Source organism: Calliphora vicina, chromosome 4 (genome assembly GCF_958450345.1).
Source record: "Calliphora vicina chromosome 4, idCalVici1.1, whole genome shotgun sequence".
NCBI lineage: Eukaryota > Metazoa > Arthropoda > Insecta > Diptera > Calliphoridae > Calliphora > Calliphora vicina.
The window spans coordinates 94,808,896-94,829,306 of record NC_088783.1 but is presented as its reverse complement, the minus strand read 5'-3'; the positions used below and the strand labels follow the sequence as shown (position 1 = coordinate 94,829,306).

The 20,411-nt window shown below is 33.6% G+C and overlaps 1 protein-coding gene across 1 annotated transcript; it reads right to left on the bottom strand.

Annotated features, from left to right (window-relative positions):
* Positions 1-15,526: 15,526 nt before the first annotated feature.
* LOC135958583 (uncharacterized) lies at positions 15,527-20,137 on the bottom strand. Its single transcript, XM_065509479.1, has one exon. It carries the CDS (start codon positions 20,135-20,137, stop codon positions 15,527-15,529), a length of 4,611 nt encoding a protein of 1,536 aa, XP_065365551.1.
* Positions 20,138-20,411: the final 274 nt, after the last annotated feature.

Genomic DNA, 20,411 nt, shown 5'->3' with positions numbered 1-20,411 from the left:
AAGCATCATCACTTCTATAAGAGTTAAAGTATCAACATAGATCAATGTAAAATCAAAGATAAACGAATACAGATCAAAGTGAAATTGAGAAATTTACAAACACTTATATGTGAAAACTAGAAAAAGATAGTGAAACTTGAAATTTAAAGTAATTATTAAGTAAAATTTGCATTTAATTAAATTAAAAGTAGAAAAAAAGAAAAAGATTAAAAGAATTAAGTAAAAAAAAAAGGTATATTTAAATTAATTATATTGTGTAATTTTCTAAATCGTGGCAATTTGCACAGTGTTCTTTAAAAGAAAAAAATCATAAAAGAAAAAAAATTTTCAGTAAAAAAAAAAAAAAAACATAAAGATAAAAAAATAATTAGGAAAAGAAATCAAATTAACAAAATCATTGGAGAAAAAATATAAAAAAAAACAAGTTAATTGTTAAATAGTGACAAAATCGGTTCGGTGTTTTAAAAATTAAAAGTGCACAGTAGTTTGACGAAGTTTGGTTGCAAACTATTGTAAACCAAGTAACAAAAGAACCTGAAATTTAGGCATAAAAAATATATTAAACTTCATTAAAAAGAAACAATTAAAAAAATCTAGAAAAACAATAGTTTGCAAATTAAAATTGTATCAACCCACATTTTTCGAAAAATGTCCCAAAATTACCCCAGTTTTTAACGACTTCATATAAATCGCAATTTTAAAAGGCCCTAAAGAGCTAGGAAACTCATTTTTTTATATTTGGATTGCATGAGATTGTAGCTTTCTGACAAGGTATAACTCAAGTAGCTAGCATAAATAGTGCCCGATATATATGCGGGTATATCGGACATTTTTCGCAAAATGTCCCAAAATTACCCCAGTTTTTAACGACTTCATATAAATCGCAATTTTAAAAGGCCATAAAGAGCTAGGAAGCTAATTATTTTTAAATTTGGATTGCATGAGATTGTAGCTTTCTAACAAGGTATAACTTAAGTAGCTAGCATAAATAGTACCCGATATATATGCGGGTATATCGGACATTTTTCGCAAAATGTCCCAAAATTACCCCTGTTTTTAACGACTTCATATAAATCGCAATTCTAAAGGCCCCTAAAGACCTAGGAAGCTAATTATTTTTAAATTTGGATTGCATTAGATTGTAGCTTTCTAACAAGGTATAACTTAAGTAGCTAGCATAAATAGTACCCGATATATATGAGGGTATATCGGACATTTTTCGAAAAATGTCCCAAAATTACCCCAGTTTTTAACGACTTCATATAAATCGCAATTCTAAAGGCCCCTAAAGACCTAGGAAGCTAATTATTTTTAAATTTGGATTGCATGAGATTGTAGCTTTCTGAAAAGGTATAACTTAAGTAGCTAGCATAAATAGTACCCGATATATATGCGGGTATATCGGACATTTTTCGCAAAATGTCCCAAAATTACCCCAGTTTTTAACGACTTCATATAAATCGCAATTTTAAAAGGCCATAAAGAGCTAGGAAGCTAATTATTTTTAAATTTGGATTGCATGAGATTGTAGCTTTCTAACAAGGTATAACTTAAGTAGCTAGCATAAATAGTACCCGATATATATGCGGGTATATCGGACATTTTTCGCAAAATGTCCCAAAATTACCCCTGTTTTTAACGACTTCATATAAATCGCAATTCTAAAGGCCCCTAAAGACCTAGGAAGCTAATTATTTTTAAATTTGGATTGCATTAGATAGTAGCTTTCTGACAAGGTATAACTTAAGTAGCTAGCATAAATAGTACCCGATATATATGCGGGTATATCGGACATTTTTCGAAAAATGTCCCAAAATTACCCCAGTTTTTAACGACTTCATATAAATCGCAATTCTAAAGGCCCCTAAAGACCTAGGAAGCTAATTATTTTTAAATTTGGATTGCATGAGATTGTAGCTTTCTGACAAGGTATAACTTAAGTAGCTAGCATAAATAGTACCCGATATATATGCGGGTATATGGGACATTTTTCGCAAAATGTCCCAAAATTACACCAGTTTTTAACGACTTCATATAAATCGCAATTTTAAAAGGCCATAAAGAGCTAGGAAGCTAACTATTTTTAAATTTGGATTGCATGAGATTGTAGCTTTCTAACAAGGTATAACTTAAGTAGCTAGCATAAATAGTACCCGATATATATGCGGGTATATCGGACATTTTTCGCAAAATGTCCCAAAATTACCCCAGTTTTTAACGACTTCATATAAATCGCAGTTTTAAAAGGCCATAAAGAGCTAGGAAGCTAATTATTTTTAAATTTGGATTGCATGAGATTGTAGCTTTCTAACAAGGTATAACTTAAGTAGCTAGCATAAATAGTACCCGATATATATGCGGGTATATCGGACATTTTTCGCAAAATGTCCCAAAATTACCCCAGTTTTTAACGACTTCATATAAATCGCAATTCTAAAGGCCCCTAAAGACCTAGGAAAATCATTTTTTTATATTTGGATTGCATGAGATTGTAGCTTTCTAACAAGGTATAACTTAAGTAGCTAGCATAAATAGTACCCGATATATATGCGGGTATATCGGACATTTTTCGAAAAATGTCCCAAAATTACACCAGTTTTTAACGACTTCATATAAATCGCAATTTTAAAAGGCCATAAAGAGCTAGGAAGCTAATTATTTTTAAATTTGGATTGCATGAGATTGTAGCTTTCTAACAAGGTATAACTTAAGTAGCTAGCATAAATAGTACCCGATATATATGCGGGTATATCGGACATTTTTCGCAAAATGTCCCAAAATTACCCCAGTTTTTAACGACTTCATATAAATCGCAGTTTTAAAAGGCCATAAAGAGCTAGGAAGCTAATTATTTTTAAATTTGGATTGCATGAGATTGTAGCTTTCTAACAAGGTATAACTTAAGTAGCTAGCATAAACAGTACCCGATATATATGCGGGTATATCGGACATTTTTCGCAAAATGTCCCAAAATTACCCCAGTTTTTAACGACTTCATATAAATCGCAATTCTAAAGGCCCCTAAAGACCTAGGAAGCTAATTATTTTTAAATTTGGATTGCATGAGATTGTAGCTTTCTGACAAGGTATAAGTTAAGTAGCTAGCATAAATAGTACCCGATATATATGCGGGTATATCGGACATTTTTCGCAAAATGTCCCAAAATTACCCCAGTTTTTAACGACTTCATATAAATCGCAATTTTAAAAGGCCATAAAGAGCTAGGAAGCTAATTATTTTTAAATTTGGATTGCATGAGATTGTAGCTTTCTGACAAGGTATAAGTTAAGTAGCTAGCATAAATAGTACCCGATATATATGCGGGTATATCGGACATTTTTCGAAAGATGTCCCAAAATTACCCCAGTTTTTAACGACTTCATATAAATCGCAATTTGAAAAGGCCCTAAAGAGCTAGGAAAATCATTTTTTTATATTTGGATTGCATGAGATTGTAGCTTTCTAACAAGGTATAACTTAAGTAGCTAGCATAAATAGTACCCGATATATATGCGGGTATATCGGACATTTTTCGAAAGATGTCCCAAAATTACCCCAGTTTTTAACGACTTCATATAAATCGCAATTTGAAAAGGCCCTAAAGAGCTAGGAAAATCATTTTTTTATATTTGGATTGCATGAGATTGTAGCTTTCTAACAAGGTATAACTTAAGTAGCTAGCATAAATAGTACCCGATATATATGCGGGTATATCGGACATTTTTCGAAAAATGTCCCAAAATTACACCAGTTTTTAACGACTTCATATAAATCGCAATTTTAAAAGGCCATAAAGAGCTAGGAAGCTAATTATTTTTAAATTTGGATTGCATGAGATTGTAGCTTTCTAACAAGGTATAACTTAAGTAGCTAGCATAAATAGTACCCGATATATATGCGGGTATATCGGACATTTTTCGCAAAATGTCCCAAAATTACCCCAGTTTTTAACGACTTCATATAAATCGCAGTTTTAAAAGGCCATAAAGAGCTAGGAAGCTAATTATTTTTAAATTTGGATTGCATGAGATTGTAGCTTTCTAACAAGGTATAACTTAAGTAGCTAGCATAAATAGTACCCGATATATATGCGGGTATATCGGACATTTTTCGCAAAATGTCCCAAAATTACCCCAGTTTTTAACGACTTCATATAAATCGCAATTCTAAAGGCCCCTAAAGACCTAGGAAGCTAATTATTTTTAAATTTGGATTGCATGAGATTGTAGCTTTCTGACAAGGTATAAGTTAAGTAGCTAGCATAAATAGTACCCGATATATATGCGGGTATATCGGACATTTTTCGCAAAATGTCCCAAAATTACCCCAGTTTTTAACGACTTCATATAAATCGCAATTTTAAAAGGCCATAAAGAGCTAGGAAGCTAATTATTTTTAAATTTGGATTGCATGAGATTGTAGCTTTCTAACAAGGTATAACTTAAGTAGCTAGCATAAATAGTACCCGATATATATGCGGGTATATCGGACATTTTTCGCAAAATGTCCCAAAATTACCCCAGTTTTTAACGACTTCATATAAATCGCAGTTTTAAAAGGCCATAAAGAGCTAGGAAGCTAATTATTTTTAAATTTGGATTGCATGAGATTGTAGCTTTCTAACAAGGTATAACTTAAGTAGCTAGCATAAATAGTACCCGATATATATGCGGGTATATCGGACATTTTTCGCAAAATGTCCCAAAATTACCCCAGTTTTTAACGACTTCATATAAATCGCAATTCTAAAGGCCCCTAAAGACCTAGGAAGCTAATTATTTTTAAATTTGGATTGCATGAGATTGTAGCTTTCTGACAAGGTATAAGTTAAGTAGCTAGCATAAATAGTACCCGATATATATGCGGGTATATCGGACATTTTTCGAAAGATGTCCCAAAATTACCCCAGTTTTTAACGACTTCATATAAATCGCAATTTGAAAAGGCCCTAAAGAGCTAGGAAACTCATTTTTTTATATTTGGATTGCATGAGATTGTAGCTTTCTAACAAGGTATAACTTAAGTAGCTAGCATAAATAGTACCCGATATATATGCGGGTATATCGGACATTTTTCGAAAGATGTCCCAAAATTACCCCAGTTTTTAACGACTTCATATAAATCGCAATTCTAAAGGCCCCTAAAGACCTAGGAAGCTATTTATTTTTAAATTTGGATTGCATGAGATTGTAGCTTTCTGACAAGGTATAAGTTAAGTAGCTAGCATAAATAGTACCCGATATATATGCGGGTATATCGGACATTTTTCGAAAGATGTCCCAAAATTACCCCAGTTTTTAACGACTTCATATAAATCGCAATTTGAAAAGGCCCTAAAGAGCTAGGAAAATCATTTTTTTATATTTGGATTGCATGAGATTGTAGCTTTCTAACAAGGTATAACTTAAGTAGCTAGCATAAATAGTACCCGATATATATGCGGGTATATCGGACATTTTTCGAAAAATGTCCCAAAATTACCCCAGTTTTTAACGACTTCATATAAATCTGTAATGTGCAATCCGGTTGAAATAAAAATTTATACACAATAGATCTTTTACATTTTCTCAAACTCAATTTTTACACATTTTTCTTGTTACATATTTTCATAATAAAAAAATTCGTATTGTTGTTATTTTTAAAATTTTACATTTAAATATTGTTAAAATCTTTTTGTTAAATATTTCTAATAAACAAACTCTATCGCAACAAGTTATGTATTGTTTATATTATTATTTGAAATTATCGTAAATTTTAGCGGTAATGCCAAGTTCAATATTACGTATCGGTTCACGGCGAATTCAAATGTCATCGTTTGAATTAGTCACTAGAGGGCTTATAGCCTGGAAAGAAATGTCATTTAGGGTTGGGCTAAATTTTCATGAAGGTGAGGTAGTATCTAACCATGAAACCATCATCCTTTTCCGTTTTATCTGGCCTACCATCAACACCTAAACTCTAAAGATTGAGTTAATACTACGGGTAAATATAGCTAAAGAAATTGAACATTTTTGAAAGTGCAGGATTCCCTGTTTGAAGGGTAAAGATTTTTCTGGGTCCAGTAAAAGTTTTATACTTACGCCTTTATCCTTTATAGAAATCTCAACGATTTAATCATAAAGGAATAGTAAACTTTTTAAGTGGATTCCATCCTCATAATTGTTCCGTAAATCCATCAATCACACTTAGCAATCAAGAAAGATAAGGTAATTTTAACCAAATCCTCTTTCTTATTCAGAATCTGGATACTAATATTTGAAATATTTTTCTTTTTTTTATTACTTCGTTAATTTTTCATTTATTTTTGACATAAAATCCATCGAATCTTTATTCTTTTAATTCTGTTTGGTTGATGTCAAAAAAAAAGAAGAATAAGAATAATAGGACAGGAGAACGAAAGGAGAGGAAAAGATCTGTCAATATTTGATCCCACTAAAATTCCCATAAGAAGAAGCATCATCACTTCTATAAGAGTTAAAGTATCAACATAGATCAATGTAAAATCAAAGATAAACGAATACAGATCAAAGTGAAATTGAGAAATTTACAAACACTTATATGTGAAAACTAGAAAAAGATAGTGAAACTTGAAATTTAAAGTAATTATTAAGTAAAATTTGCATTTAATTAAATTAAAAGTAGAAAAAAAGAAAAAGATTAAAAGAATTAAGTAAAAAAAAAAGGTATATTTAAATTAATTATATTGTGTAATTTTCTAAATCGTGGCAATTTGCACAGTGTTCTTTAAAAGAAAAAAATCATAAAAGAAAAAAAATTTTCAGTAAAAAAAAAAAAAAAACATAAAGATAAAAAAATAATTAGGAAAAGAAATCAAATTAACAAAATCATTGGAGAAAAAATATAAAAAAAAACAAGTTAATTGTTAAATAGTGACAAAATCGGTTCGGTGTTTTAAAAATTAAAAGTGCACAGTAGTTTGACGAAGTTTGGTTGCAAACTATTGTAAACCAAGTAACAAAAGAACCTGAAATTTAGGCACAAAAAATATATTAAACTTCATTAAAAAGAAACAATTAAAAAAATCTAGAAAAACAATAGTTTGCAAATTAAAATTGTATCAACCCACTGTGCATAAATTTTTATATTTTTTATAGGTTTTATATTTTTTTTTTGCTATTTTTCTTTGGTATTTTTGGATCTTGTAAAGAAAAAAAGTTATTAAAAATTTGTGAAAAAAAAGAGAAAAAGATATCAAAGGAAACAAAAGAAAAATATAAAAAAAAAAAAATTTTTTAAAAAAGAAGAAGAATATGCAAAAGTTAAAGTAAAACCGATAAAAAAAAAAGAAAACAAATTTAAAGAAAATTAATCATATAGATACCAGAAATTTCAAATAAAAACAAATTATACAACATCCCCAGCTCTACACCTCTCTCGCCTGCAGCACCAACGAAGATCTTCAGCGGCCTGCATGTAAGTAATTGATTTATACATATATAATTTGTTATTTTGTTTTATTTTTTTTGAGCAAACTAAGAACATAAAAATATCTTAAGAGAATGTTAAATAATTAAAATCAATAATGCAAAATTAGTATTCATATATTTTTTTAAAAAACAATTAAAAGATAATTGTATAAATGTGTTTTAAAAATGTGTCAATCAAAATATAAAAGGATATGTTCTTATTTTGGCCAAAATTATTTCTAAATTTTATATGATTTTCCGTATATCGAGACCTCGGTGTTAATTTAAAAAAAAAAGATTAAAAGAAAACAAATAAAGAAAACAAACAAAAGAAAAAAAAAGAAACTCACTCAATCTCTCTCACTCGCAGAGAAGAGATCAATATTAAAAGAAAGCTTTCGATAAAGCTTTAATGAATCGGTAAAAGCAAGAAATATGTAAAACAATTAACTCTCTTCGATTTGTTATTTGATTTTCACCCTACTGTTACGTTGTTAAATATTTAAATATGTTATCGCGTTTGTTATATATACATTTTTTAAACTGTGCAAGTTGAAACTAATTAATTAAAATAAATTTTTGTTGCAAATTTTATTAGATTTAAGTGCATGTTGTTAAAAATTTAGTTTTTATTCGAAAATGTTACTATTTTGAATTTGTTTACTTTTGGTAACAGAATAAATTAGGAAAGTTGTGTTTTTTATTAAAGAAAAATTATTAAATTTAGTTTGAAATCGAAATTCAAACATAAAAATTAGTTTTTTAATGATTTTAAAATCAAATCGTTAGAATAATGATTAAAACCTGAATTTATAAACAATAAACATTATTAAAAATGTGTGAATAAAATAATTTTTGACTTTTTCCTTTCGGTTGAGAAGAAAAACTATATTAGGGTCCTTTTATTAATATTTTAGGTTGGATAAAGGACAAAGGTTGAGGTGGGTTAAGAACCTAACGAGAATATCATCATCTCTATTATAAAACCACTTTAAAAACTCCTCCACATAATTAGTAGATTTCAATATTTCCGTTTAAATTTGATTATTTTTTTTAACATTTTTTTTGGGGATTCAACAGTTTAGTATACCAGTCCATACCCATATTGTTAGCAACCACTTTACCAGGGACTCTGTAATAAATTAAGGCGACGGGTACATTGAACGAGTAGGGTCAAGAACCTCCCCACCCACTGAAGCTAGCGGAATAGACGGGTCCCGCCGACCCTTACTTGTGCAAATGTAATTTGTGATATTTTAAAGATATTGTCGAGTTTAACGAACTTTGACTCTGTACTTTTTGATCAAGCCAGTCGACCATTACATAAAATGGCGCCCAACGTGGGGCCTGGAACTTTCGATGGGTTATGTGCTGTAAAGTGGATATCATCGTCGAAATACCAGGTTCCTGAGGAATTAGCTTACTAGGATGTTAATCATAGAAAGTTACATTCCTGTGTAGCAGATTTCTCTGTGTGCACGAATATTTTAATTTCTATAGTCCAATTTTCATACCAGGGTATATTTGGATTCAATTTCTTTTTGTAAACTTCTAGTTTATAATAAATTTTTAAACCTTCCTGGAATTCGACTACTTATCGGCAATTAGAATGAGTAGATTTCGACCGGTTGGCAATTTGAGATTCCTTTGTAATCAGGAGTTTATATTTAGTAATTATGAAGATAATTCCAAGAATTTTTGATTGAGTTTCTCAGGCAAAACTTTTCGAGTTGATAGTTTTACTTGGAATATTGAACTTTCTGCTGTTTACGGCGGAATCCAGTCCGTTTAATGATGCTACTTGCGATAGTTTTGTTAGGAATTTCAAATCAAATTATTCGACTTTCAATAAACCATATTTTTAATTTTGTAGATTTTTTTTTAAAGTGGAAAATATTTTCACTAAATATTTTAAAATTATTTAAAATATTATATTTTATACATATATTTTAACTTCTCAACCGAAGATAAGGAAAGTCATACTAATTTAATATAAAATTTTCATTGTATTTATACAATAATACTCATTGAGTAATACAACTTTGTTGTAATTTGCCAATTTATTTTTTTTGATTTTATAAAGCTTTTCAATCACTTTATTTATTGACTGAAATAGTTTCGTACTTTTATAGTATTTGAAGTTTTCAATATAGATCGTTTTAATAATCTGTAGGTTTTCAGATATACATTTTATAAACCCTTGCGAATAGTTAGATAATTTTTTTTTATAATGGCAGTCGTTCGCAGTACAGAAGATATTCCAGCCATGACAGAATCTAACTTAGGTCTAGCCTGTTCTCTTTGTGAGTTGGAAATGTCAAACCCTAGCGAATGTGCTTTGACCAAGTGTAAACATACTTTCCATAGAGAATGTATTACGAAATGGATAAATAGTTCTAATGAGTGTCCAAATTGTGGCAAATTATGTCATGAGAATGATTTAAGTCAAATCGGAGCTAAACCTGTAGAAAAGGCCAAGAATTCTTTTTATCGTGGAAGAGGTCGTGGGTCCGCAACGAAAGCTTATAATACTAGGTCCTCAAATAGGGTACCGAATGATGGCAAATCGACACAAGTCAATGTAGAAGGAGCTTCTTTAGGAACAGAGGTAATAGACGTAGATTCACAGCCAGAAGTAAATATAACGATGAATGAGTCACAGAACCCCAATTATAGTCTACATAATACAACAAATCAGTCTAATAGAGGTAGAAGAGGGAATCGTAATGCAAATCGTATGGCACAGATGATTGAAACTACAGTTCAAAGAATGCTTTCTCAGATGAATTTAAGCCCATGGCATCAGACAAGCCAAGAACCTACTCAACAGCAACAAAACCAACAACCACTACAACTTCAAACACAACGACAATCTACATCTTCACCACCAATACATCAGGATAATTTAGAATGGAATTCACCTAATATCTCTGCTCAAAATCCTAGTTCAGTTTATACAGTCAATAGAATAAAATTACATCCAGATAAAGTTACAACAATAATACAAAGTTGGAATGTTAAGTTCGATGGATCAGCTGATGGATTACATTGCGAAGAATTCTTATATAGAATTAAATGTTTAGTGGAAGAAACATTTAATGGCAATTTTGATGAGAGTGTAGGAAAAAATTTGCATGTTTTAATGTCAGGTAAAGCTAAAACATGGTATTGGAGGTATAGAAAAACTGTTCAAAGAATTATTTGGGATTCATTTTGTACAGAACTTAAGAAACAGTATAAGGATTACAGAACCACATTTGATATACGCGAAGAACTTCACAACCGTAAACAAAAGCCATTTGAGTCATTTGAAACCTTTTATGATGCTATCAACAGTATTATAGACCGATTAGCTATTCCTTTGGAAGAAGAAGAGTTGATTGAGATAGTTATAAGGAATCTTAGGCCCGAAATTAGACATGAATTATTATATGTTCAGGTCAGATCTATAGGACATTTGAAACAGCTTTGTCAGAAACGGGAGAAATTGTTGAACGAAGATTCATTTCGTAGAAATAATCCAAATCGTTACACTACTACTGGTCAACAACGTCGGATAGCAGCCATAGAAAGTGAGGAAATAAATGAACAATTAACGGATCAGGAAATTGTTAGAAACTCTGATTTAGAGGTAAATGCACTTGATTCTCAGCCAAAAAGGAAGATTATATGCTGGAATTGCGATGAAGAAGGTCACTTTTGGGACATGTGCCTTAAGGATCGTAAAATTTTTTGTTACGGATGCGGTCTTAAGGATATGTATAAGCCTCAATGTGAAAAGTGTTCAAAAAACTCAAAAAACTACAGGAACTACAACAACAATCGAATAGATCCGAAATAGAACTTCAAAAAACTGAGGAAAATAATTATGATAATGAATACAATAATACAGAAGGAAAAGATAAAAGTTTAAATGAAATTGGAGAAAAGAAGGAAATCGAGTTGAAAAATTGTATAATTTTAGAGAATAAGGATAGGAAAAATGAATTAAAGGATATGGATATAAAATTATACAAAATTCGTCCTTTTCATGAAAGATTAAAGAATTATATAAGTGCTAGATTTAGAATTTTTAATGATAATAGTTTAGATAGTAAAGTAGTTAGAAAGTATAATAGGAACACAGTACGTATGCGTAATTTTTACGATAAAATTAAACATACGCAAAAATTATTAGTTTCATCTATTATAAATTCTGAAATTGATGGTAGATTATATGCAGAGGTAAACTTTTTGGATAAGACAGAGTTAGGATTGTTAGATACAGGTGCAAATATTTCCTGTTTAGGAAAGGATTTGGCACTGGAAGATTTTGCAAAACATCCCGGATATAAAAATATAATATCATCTGTTCGAACTGCTGATGGTAAAGAACAAAAAGTTATAGGCCTAGTCGAACTGGAAATGTGTTATAAAGGAATCAATAATAAGATCACATTATATATAGTACCTGCACTCAATCAACGTCTTATACTAGGATTAGATTTCTGGCGAAATTTCGGATTAATGAATAATATAGTAGCTGGCGTAACATTGAATGAAACCAAGAAGGAAATTATTGATGAAGATTCGGAAAACTATCCTTTAACGGAAGTACAACAACAAAAACTCGATTTAGTAAAAACATTCTTTCCAAGCTTTGAAAATCAGGGTTTAGGGAAAACGTCATTAATAAAACACAGTATAGATATAGGTAACGCGAAACCTGTAAAACAAAGGTTTTATCCTGTATCTCCAGCAGTAGAAAAGTTGATGTATACTGAAGTGGATCGCATGTTAAGCTTAGGAGTCATCGAAGAAAGTACAAGCTCATGGAGTTCGCCGATGAGATTAGTGATAAAACCTGGGAAAGTAAGATTATGTTTAGATGCAAGAAAGATAAACGAGGTAACTACAAAAGATGCGTACCCATTGCCAAGTATTGAGGGTATATTTGCTCGTTTGCCTAAAGCAAACATCATTAGTAAAATTGATTTGAAAGACGCGTATTGGCAAATAGCTTTAGAAGAGGATTCGAAACCAATTACAGCATTTACCGTACCAGGAAGGCCACTATATCAATTCACTGTGATGCCATTTGGATTATGCACGGCTCCTCAGACCATGTGCCGCCTTATGGACTCGATTATACCACCAGATCTCAAGCATTCTGTATTTGGGTATCTAGATGATGTTTGTGTAGTGTCAGATACATTTGAAAACCATATATCGATTCTTATTAGACTAGCCGAACAATTTAAGAAAGCAAATCTAACGCTTAACCTCAACAAAAGCAAGTTTTGTGTAAGAAAAGTACAGTATTTAGGTTATATAATAGGAAACGGAGGCATATCTATTGATCAAGGAAAGATAGCATCTATAATTAACTGGCCAATACCGAAAACATTAAAGCAAGTTAGGGGTTTCCTCGGCTTAACCGGATGGTATCGAAGATTTATTGCCAATTTCGCCGAAGTAACTCACCCTATCACCGAACAATTGTGCAAAAAGAAGAAATTTGAGTGGACTCAAGAGGCCAATGAAGCTTTTCAAAACATTAAACGATTGTTGACTAGTGCTCCCGTTTTAATAAATCCAGATTTCTCTAAAAAGTTTTATATTCATTGCGATGCAAGTGACTTTGGCATAGGAGCAGTTCTTGTACAATTAGGAGAAAATGGAGAAGAAAATCCCGTAGCTTATATGTCAAAGAAACTGAATTCTGCACAAAGAAATTACTCTGTAACAGAGAAAGAGTGCTTAGCAGCAGTAGAGGCAATCGAAAGATTTAGGTGCTATATAGAACTTCAAGAATTCGAGGTTATTACAGACCACAGCAGCTTAGTCTGGCTGATGAGACAACAAAACTTAAAAGGTAGACTCGCAAGATGGGTTTTAAAACTACAATATTATAAATTTTCAATTAGCCACAGAAAGGGGAAGGACAACATAGTACCCGACGCGCTCAGTAGGATGCATGAAGGCGATATATGCTATTTAACTAGTATAGAACCGGAAATCGATTTAGATTCCACACACTTTTTAGACAATGACTATATTACATTAAAGCAAAAAATTGAAAACAACCAAAGTTCATATCCGGATATTAAGATAATTGATAGGTATGTTTATATTCGTAGGAATTTTAGTAAGGGTATTCCAGAGATTGATGAAAATTCGTGGAAATTGTGGATTCCCGAAGGTTTAAGAACTGACATTCTAAAACGTTGTCACGATTCAGTCTTAGCATCGCACGGTGGCATTGGAAAAACGATAAACCTAATTCGTAGATACTTCTTTTGGCCTAAATTGGTGGCTAACGTTAAAGATTATGTGAATAATTGTCAAATATGCAAAAGTACCAAAGCTACAAATCGAATACAAAAACCGGAAATGGGAAATATGAGCATTTCCGTAAGACCATTTCAACGGATATATGTGGATCTTCTAGGACCATATCCTAGAAGCAAAAAAGGATTCATTGGGTTGTTGATCGTACTTGATCACTTCTCTAAGTACCACTGGCTTTGTCCCATTAGGAAATTTACTTCATCTGTTATCACAGAATTTATAGAAAAACATATTTTTCATCATTACGGAGTTCCTGAGATGCTAATAAGCGATAATGGTAGCCAATTTCGCAGTAATGAATTTAACGCATTTCTAACGACTTATGGAGTTCACCATGTTTACACCGCGTTATATTCACCCCAAAGCAACGCTTCGGAAAGGGTAAATAGATCGATCATTGCCGCAATAAGATCGTATCTTAAAAAGGATCATCGCGAATGGGATGAAAACATATCCTCAATTAGTTGTGCACTTCGTAATGCCATTCACAACTCCATTGGTTTCTCTCCTTATCATGCATTATATGGTTTCGATATGGTAACGCATGCTTCGTCGTATAAACTACTCAAAGATATTCAATCGTTAGGAGAATCTGATGTTGATATAATACGTGATGATAGGTTAGCTTTGTTACGCGATACTATTTCAAAGAACATGAAAAGAGCTTACGATATTAATGTGAAACAGTACAATTTAAGAGCCAGGTCAGTGAGTTATAATGTAGGACAGGAAGTATTCCGAAGGAATTTTGCTCAGAGCAGCGCGGAGAAAAATTTTAATGCCAAATTAAGTCCTCTTTATATACGAGCTAAAGTAAAGGAAAAACTAGGAAACTGTTATTATGTATTAGAAGATATCGAGTCGAAGAATTCAGGTACATATCACGCCAAGGATATCAGAATTTGAGTATTAATTATAATAAAATATATTCTATATTTTATGATTATCTTTGGTTAATTTGGTTTATTTACATTTTTTGTTACAGAATATTGTTGAAAGTTTAAATTACACTATAACTATGGGATCGAACAGAACACCTTTGTACCTCATTTGTAACACAGAAATGGTAGAAAGTCGTTTATACTTGACAATTAGTGATTGCCAACATAAATATCATTTATATTGTGCAGACATGTATTTCAAGCTACATGGGGAATGTCCCCGTTGCAACCGATCCAATTTTGTACAAAGAAAAATAAATGCAATGCTTCGTTTTCTGGATAGACGACAACAAATTCAAAATGAACTTTTACAAATATCGCAATAATGAAACCGCGATTGTTTTTCCGCCTAATTTAGTGCGAAAAATCTTTAAATTATCCGGTTTTGTAATGTGCAATCCGGTTGAAATAAAAATTTATACACAATAGATCTTTTACATTTTCTCAAACTCAATTTTTACACATTTTTCTTGTTACATATTTTCATAATAAAAAAATTCGTATTGTTGTTATTTTTAAAATTTTACATTTAAATATTGTCGCTGGCTGCGACCTGAGCCTATATGTTGAGGACAGCGAATTTAACCAGTCTCAAATAAATGAACCACAAATTTACAATTAATGATGCATATACATGAGCAACCGTTTATTTCTAAAAAAAGAACTTATTACAAAAAATAACTTATAAATATATTAAGCGACAAACAATAAATATAAACAAACCGAAATAATTAAAATTAATAAAAATAAAAATCGTAACAAATTTAAATAAATAAATACATGAGCCATCGGCGACATTCCCACCCCCGTGGATCGGCAACGATTCACTACTCCAAATCAAGGACTGCTAGTTTGGAAACTGGGCGTTTAAGTATTCCACTACTTGTTTGGACATCAGCTCTTCGGATTACACCATCACTGCCAGGAAACACATTTACGACACGACCTCTCTTCCAATCTCGGCGGGAAACAGCTGGATCACAAATTAGTACAAGATCTCCCGGGGCCACAGGCTTCGTATGTTCGCACCGTCTTGTAAGTGTGGGCAAATATTCCACAATCCATCTTTTCCAAAAATGATCTCGTAGCTGTCGAGCAATTCGCCACTGCTTCTTCAGTACCACTGGCTTTGTAATTTCAATACCTTCTGGCGTTTGAGCCGTATTTGCAGAACCCAACAAGAAATGATTAGGCGTCAATGGTTCTTCGTCTTCCGGACTGACAGGCAAGTGAGTCAATGGGCGAGAGTTCACGATGTTTTCGGCTTCAATTAAAAAACTTTGCAAGGTGTGCTCTTTTGGGGCGACTTCTTTTAGGGTTACTCTTAAAACCTTTTTAACACATTGAACCATTCGCTCCCATATTCCACCTTCTGCAGGATTATGTGGACAATTAAACTGCCATTCAATGCCCCTTGTGGACAACTCATCTTCAATTTTAACCAGATCAAATACTTCATCAAATCGCTGGGCTTCTTGGTTAACTCCAACAAAATTCTTTCCGTTATCACTCCGAATCTTCAACGGGGTGCCACGACGATTTATAAAATTCCGTATAGCCAAAATACACGAATCAGTAGATAGATCATAGGCCACTTCTAAATGTACAGCTCTGATTGTAAGGCACGTAAACAGGGCAACCCAACGTTTTTCATGGCGTCTACCAACAGTCACATTTAATGGGCCAAAATAGTCAACACCAGTATAAGTAAATGGCCGGACATATGGAGTTAGTCTATCACTTGGCAACGATCCCATAAAAGGAGCTACTGGAACAGCACGACGAATCTTACAAATGTTGCAATTTGATGTGGTCTTACTCAACAGATTTCGAAGTCGTGGAATCCAGAATCTTTTCCTTATTTCGCCTATGGTAGCCTCAAAATTTTGATGTCTCATTTTATTATGCACATGGGCAACAAATAGTTGTGTAAAGCGGTGACAGGGCGACAAAATAATGGGGTGCCTGGCATCTAAAGGCAACCAACTCGCAGCATCAATACGACCGCTCACTCGAAGTAAATTATTTTCATCAAAATAAGGCGAAAGGGAAAATAACACGTTATCCTTTTTTAAAGAACCACCAGATTTTAAAACGTTTATTTCAAAGGCGAAACACTCTTCTTGGGACAGACGACACAGACTAGTTTCAGCAACCCTTAACTCTTCAGCACACAGGCATCTCGAACCATTACTTTTATCATATTTTCGGCAGCGATTGATAAATCTCAGAACCCAAGCCATTGTTCGTTTAAGCCTGAGAAATGAAGAAAAACGATTAAAATCAATTACTAAATTTGTACTAACCATCATAACAAATTTGGGGCGAAGTTCTTCTTCACACAAATCATCAGATTTCTCAGAATTCTTATTCGGCCAGTCAGCTTTGTTTTCGTACAAAAATCGTGGCCCTTGGAACCAACGTGTTTCAATGGAGAAATCAACTTCATTTTTAGCTCCTGTAGTATCATCGGCAACATTGAGAACTGTAGGCAACCATCTCCAATCATCTTCACTGGCATTAACAAAAATATGCAGCTCTAACTCCAAGGGTAAACCATTTCCAAAATAAAATCGTGGAACCTTTACATGGACAACATTTCTTAGCTCTTGGCGCCATTTATTCCACATCGTTTGTAATGACGCAACAATGGGCAACATCTCGTCCCAAAGTACACTATGTCTCCTGAGCATTTCAAAACCAGCAACTTTATGTATTTCCTTCACATAATGGGCAATACAGGGCGAACAGGCAGCTCCAAACGTCATCACAAGCATCTCATACACTTCCGATGGACCACTAGCATCATCTCGCCACAAGAACCTCTGCGAACACCTGTCTTCCTCAGCAACAACAACTTGATGAAACATTTCCTTTATGTCCCCACAAACAGCTACGGAACCGATTCTAAAATTAAATAAAACTGATGGCAACGGTTTGTATTGCTGAGGGCCTTTCAATAACTTTGAATTCAACGAGACACCTTCCACCTTTGCTGCTGCATCGAACACCATACGAATCTTCCCTGGCTTATTAGGGTTTACGACACCAAAGTGGGGCAAGTACCATGTTCTCGGATGAAACGTATCGACTTCACTCAATGATAATTTGCGTACATACCGCTTCTGCAAATATTCACTCATTATTTGTTTATAGGCCGCACCAAATTCAGGATTATTTTTCATTTTTCTTTCCATTCCAAAAAATCTATTAAGGGCCATGGAATAGCTATCCGGCAGGACTACGTCATCATTACACCATAGTAGTTTGGATTCAAATCTTCCGGCAACCCTCTTCGTCGAATTTCTCAATATCTCTCGTGCACGTAAATCATCTCTTGACTCAATCACTGGTAGAGCCTTAACACCAAAATTTTCAGTTTCAAAATAATTTGCCACCAAATTATTTAAATTATCCAACTGTGTCAGCAAACATGTTTGTGTTCCAGGGCGACCTCCTTTCACGTTTCCAAAAACAACCCATCCAAGAGGAGTATTGGCAGCATATGGACCAGCATCTTCCAAAGGGACTATTTCATCGGGCAATCCTAAATGGCAATGGTCCAATCCAATTAGTACCTTTGGAGCCACACATTCATATGAGTTTAAAGGCACACCATGATTCTTTACTAAATCCGCATTAAAACTCTGACTAGGCAACTTCAAATTCGAGACACCATACACATTTTTCAAAGCATATTTCCTCTTCTTATTAACACCGCTCACATGAAGATCCACCACCATAACTGGTTCTTGTGCCGATTTACCACCATACCAACTCAAATTCAATTGACTTTGTCGACCATGCAGTCCAAGCTGTCTCACTAAAGAGCTATCCATCATCGTGACCGAAGAACCTTCATCTAGGAGTGCATAAGTTTCAATAGCACAATTTGGTCCATAAAGAACCACTGGGAGCACTCTGAACAACAAATCACTTCTTTCACTAGCACTTGAAACACAACTAAGCACTGGTTCGACTGTTGAAGCTCTCTCTGTTGGCGGCACATTTACGGATCGTTCACTTGGTTCATTAGGTTTAGTTTCATGCAATAATTTATTGTGATTTCTTTGGCACTTTTCCATTGGACACTGCTTACACCGACGACAATCTTTACTTGAATGGCCACCACTGAGACACGAAAAACATAACTTCAATCTCTTCACTTCACTCCATCTATTAGGCACACTCAATTCTAAAAATTTCTTACAATCAAAAATTTTATGTGGGCCAACACAATAAAAACATTTTAACTGACGTTCTGGGCCATCAGAAGCATATAAAACCACTTTTCGTTTTGGATCACTGTTAGATCTATTGCCACTTGAACTGCTTATTTGCACACTTCTTACCAAATTTGCAACACGCTGGAGCCAGGTACTAAAATCCAAAATAGTCGGCAACTGAGGTAAAGTTGAAGCAAACTGGGCCCAATCCAAACGTTTGCTCATTGGAAGCTTCTGTACTAACTCCTCCATGAGTGTTGGATTCGACAAATGTTGATAACCATTGGCAGATTCCAAAAATGCTGCTAAATTTCTGACCTTAATGGAATACGGCACCAATTTATCGATCGCGTTTTCTGCTATGGGCTGAACTTCCTTCATCTGTTGCAATTGACATCGAATAAGCAACTCTGGGCGACCATACTGTAGCTTTAATTGCTCTATAACTGTTGGCACATTATTTGGGTGGATGAGCAATGACTTCACGCACTCTCTGGCTTCACCTTTCAAAGCCTTCTGCAATCTCAAACAATTTTCAAAATTATTGTATGAATATGCCGCTGTCGAATGTTCAAGGGCAGACAAAAACATTGGCCAGTCCTCGGGAATACCACAAAATTCGGGCAGATCATAAAGTTTGCGTTGTACTGGCATGGGCACTGTAGCAGGGGAAACAATAAGAGGCTGAGATGTCATCAACTGGTCTGACTGACTAACATAGGAATATGGCGTTGGATTCCGGCGATCAACCATGTTCTCAGGGCCACTGCTAATACTTTGGATGACTGGCGCATTATGTCCAATAACATTCGGCGTATTTAAATTTTGATTTGCTCTTAAAGCACGTTGAGCGTTTGCCAATTGAGCTTGCAGGATATCAATTTGTCGTTGCAGGTTCTCATTATCAGACGATATGGTTTGTGGTGGCTGGGTTCTCACATTAGGACCGGGCACTAACGGCGGCAGACTAAAGGGCTCTTCACTTGTTGAACTGAAAATGTTTTGCGTTGATACAGCAGGTGTCGGTTCTCTAGGGGCACTTATAGAGGCACTAGTTACCGTTGTTCCGAGGGCAACAGAACTGACATTTTGTACCGACGGCATTTGAGAAACATTTGCTGAACTATTTGTTCCGGCAGGCGTGGAACTATTCACATTTTGGCTCGTTGCTGTCTGCAAACGAGAGCTTTTTCTAGATGGCGACCGTTGCATCTTGAATCACAAATATTTTCAAAGGGCACACAAATTCACAAATAATAAACAGCAACACAAAATTAATTTGTTCCGGCAGGCTTGGGGCTTCACAAAAATTCACAAAATAATTGCTATTCACTGCAGATTAAAATTTAATTGCTCCGGCAGCCAAGGAACCACACAATTTATCACAAATAAAAAACACAATTTGTTCCAGCAGGACAGGTTACAATTTCACACAAATTCAGCTTAAAGTTTTACTCGTTCCGGCGTGTAAGGAACCACAAAAATT

Excerpts from the sequence above, each read along its gene's own strand:
- LOC135958583 (XM_065509479.1), bottom strand. The coding sequence starts at position 20,137 with ATGCAACGGTCGCCATCTAGAAAAAGCTCTCGTTTGCAGACAGCAACG.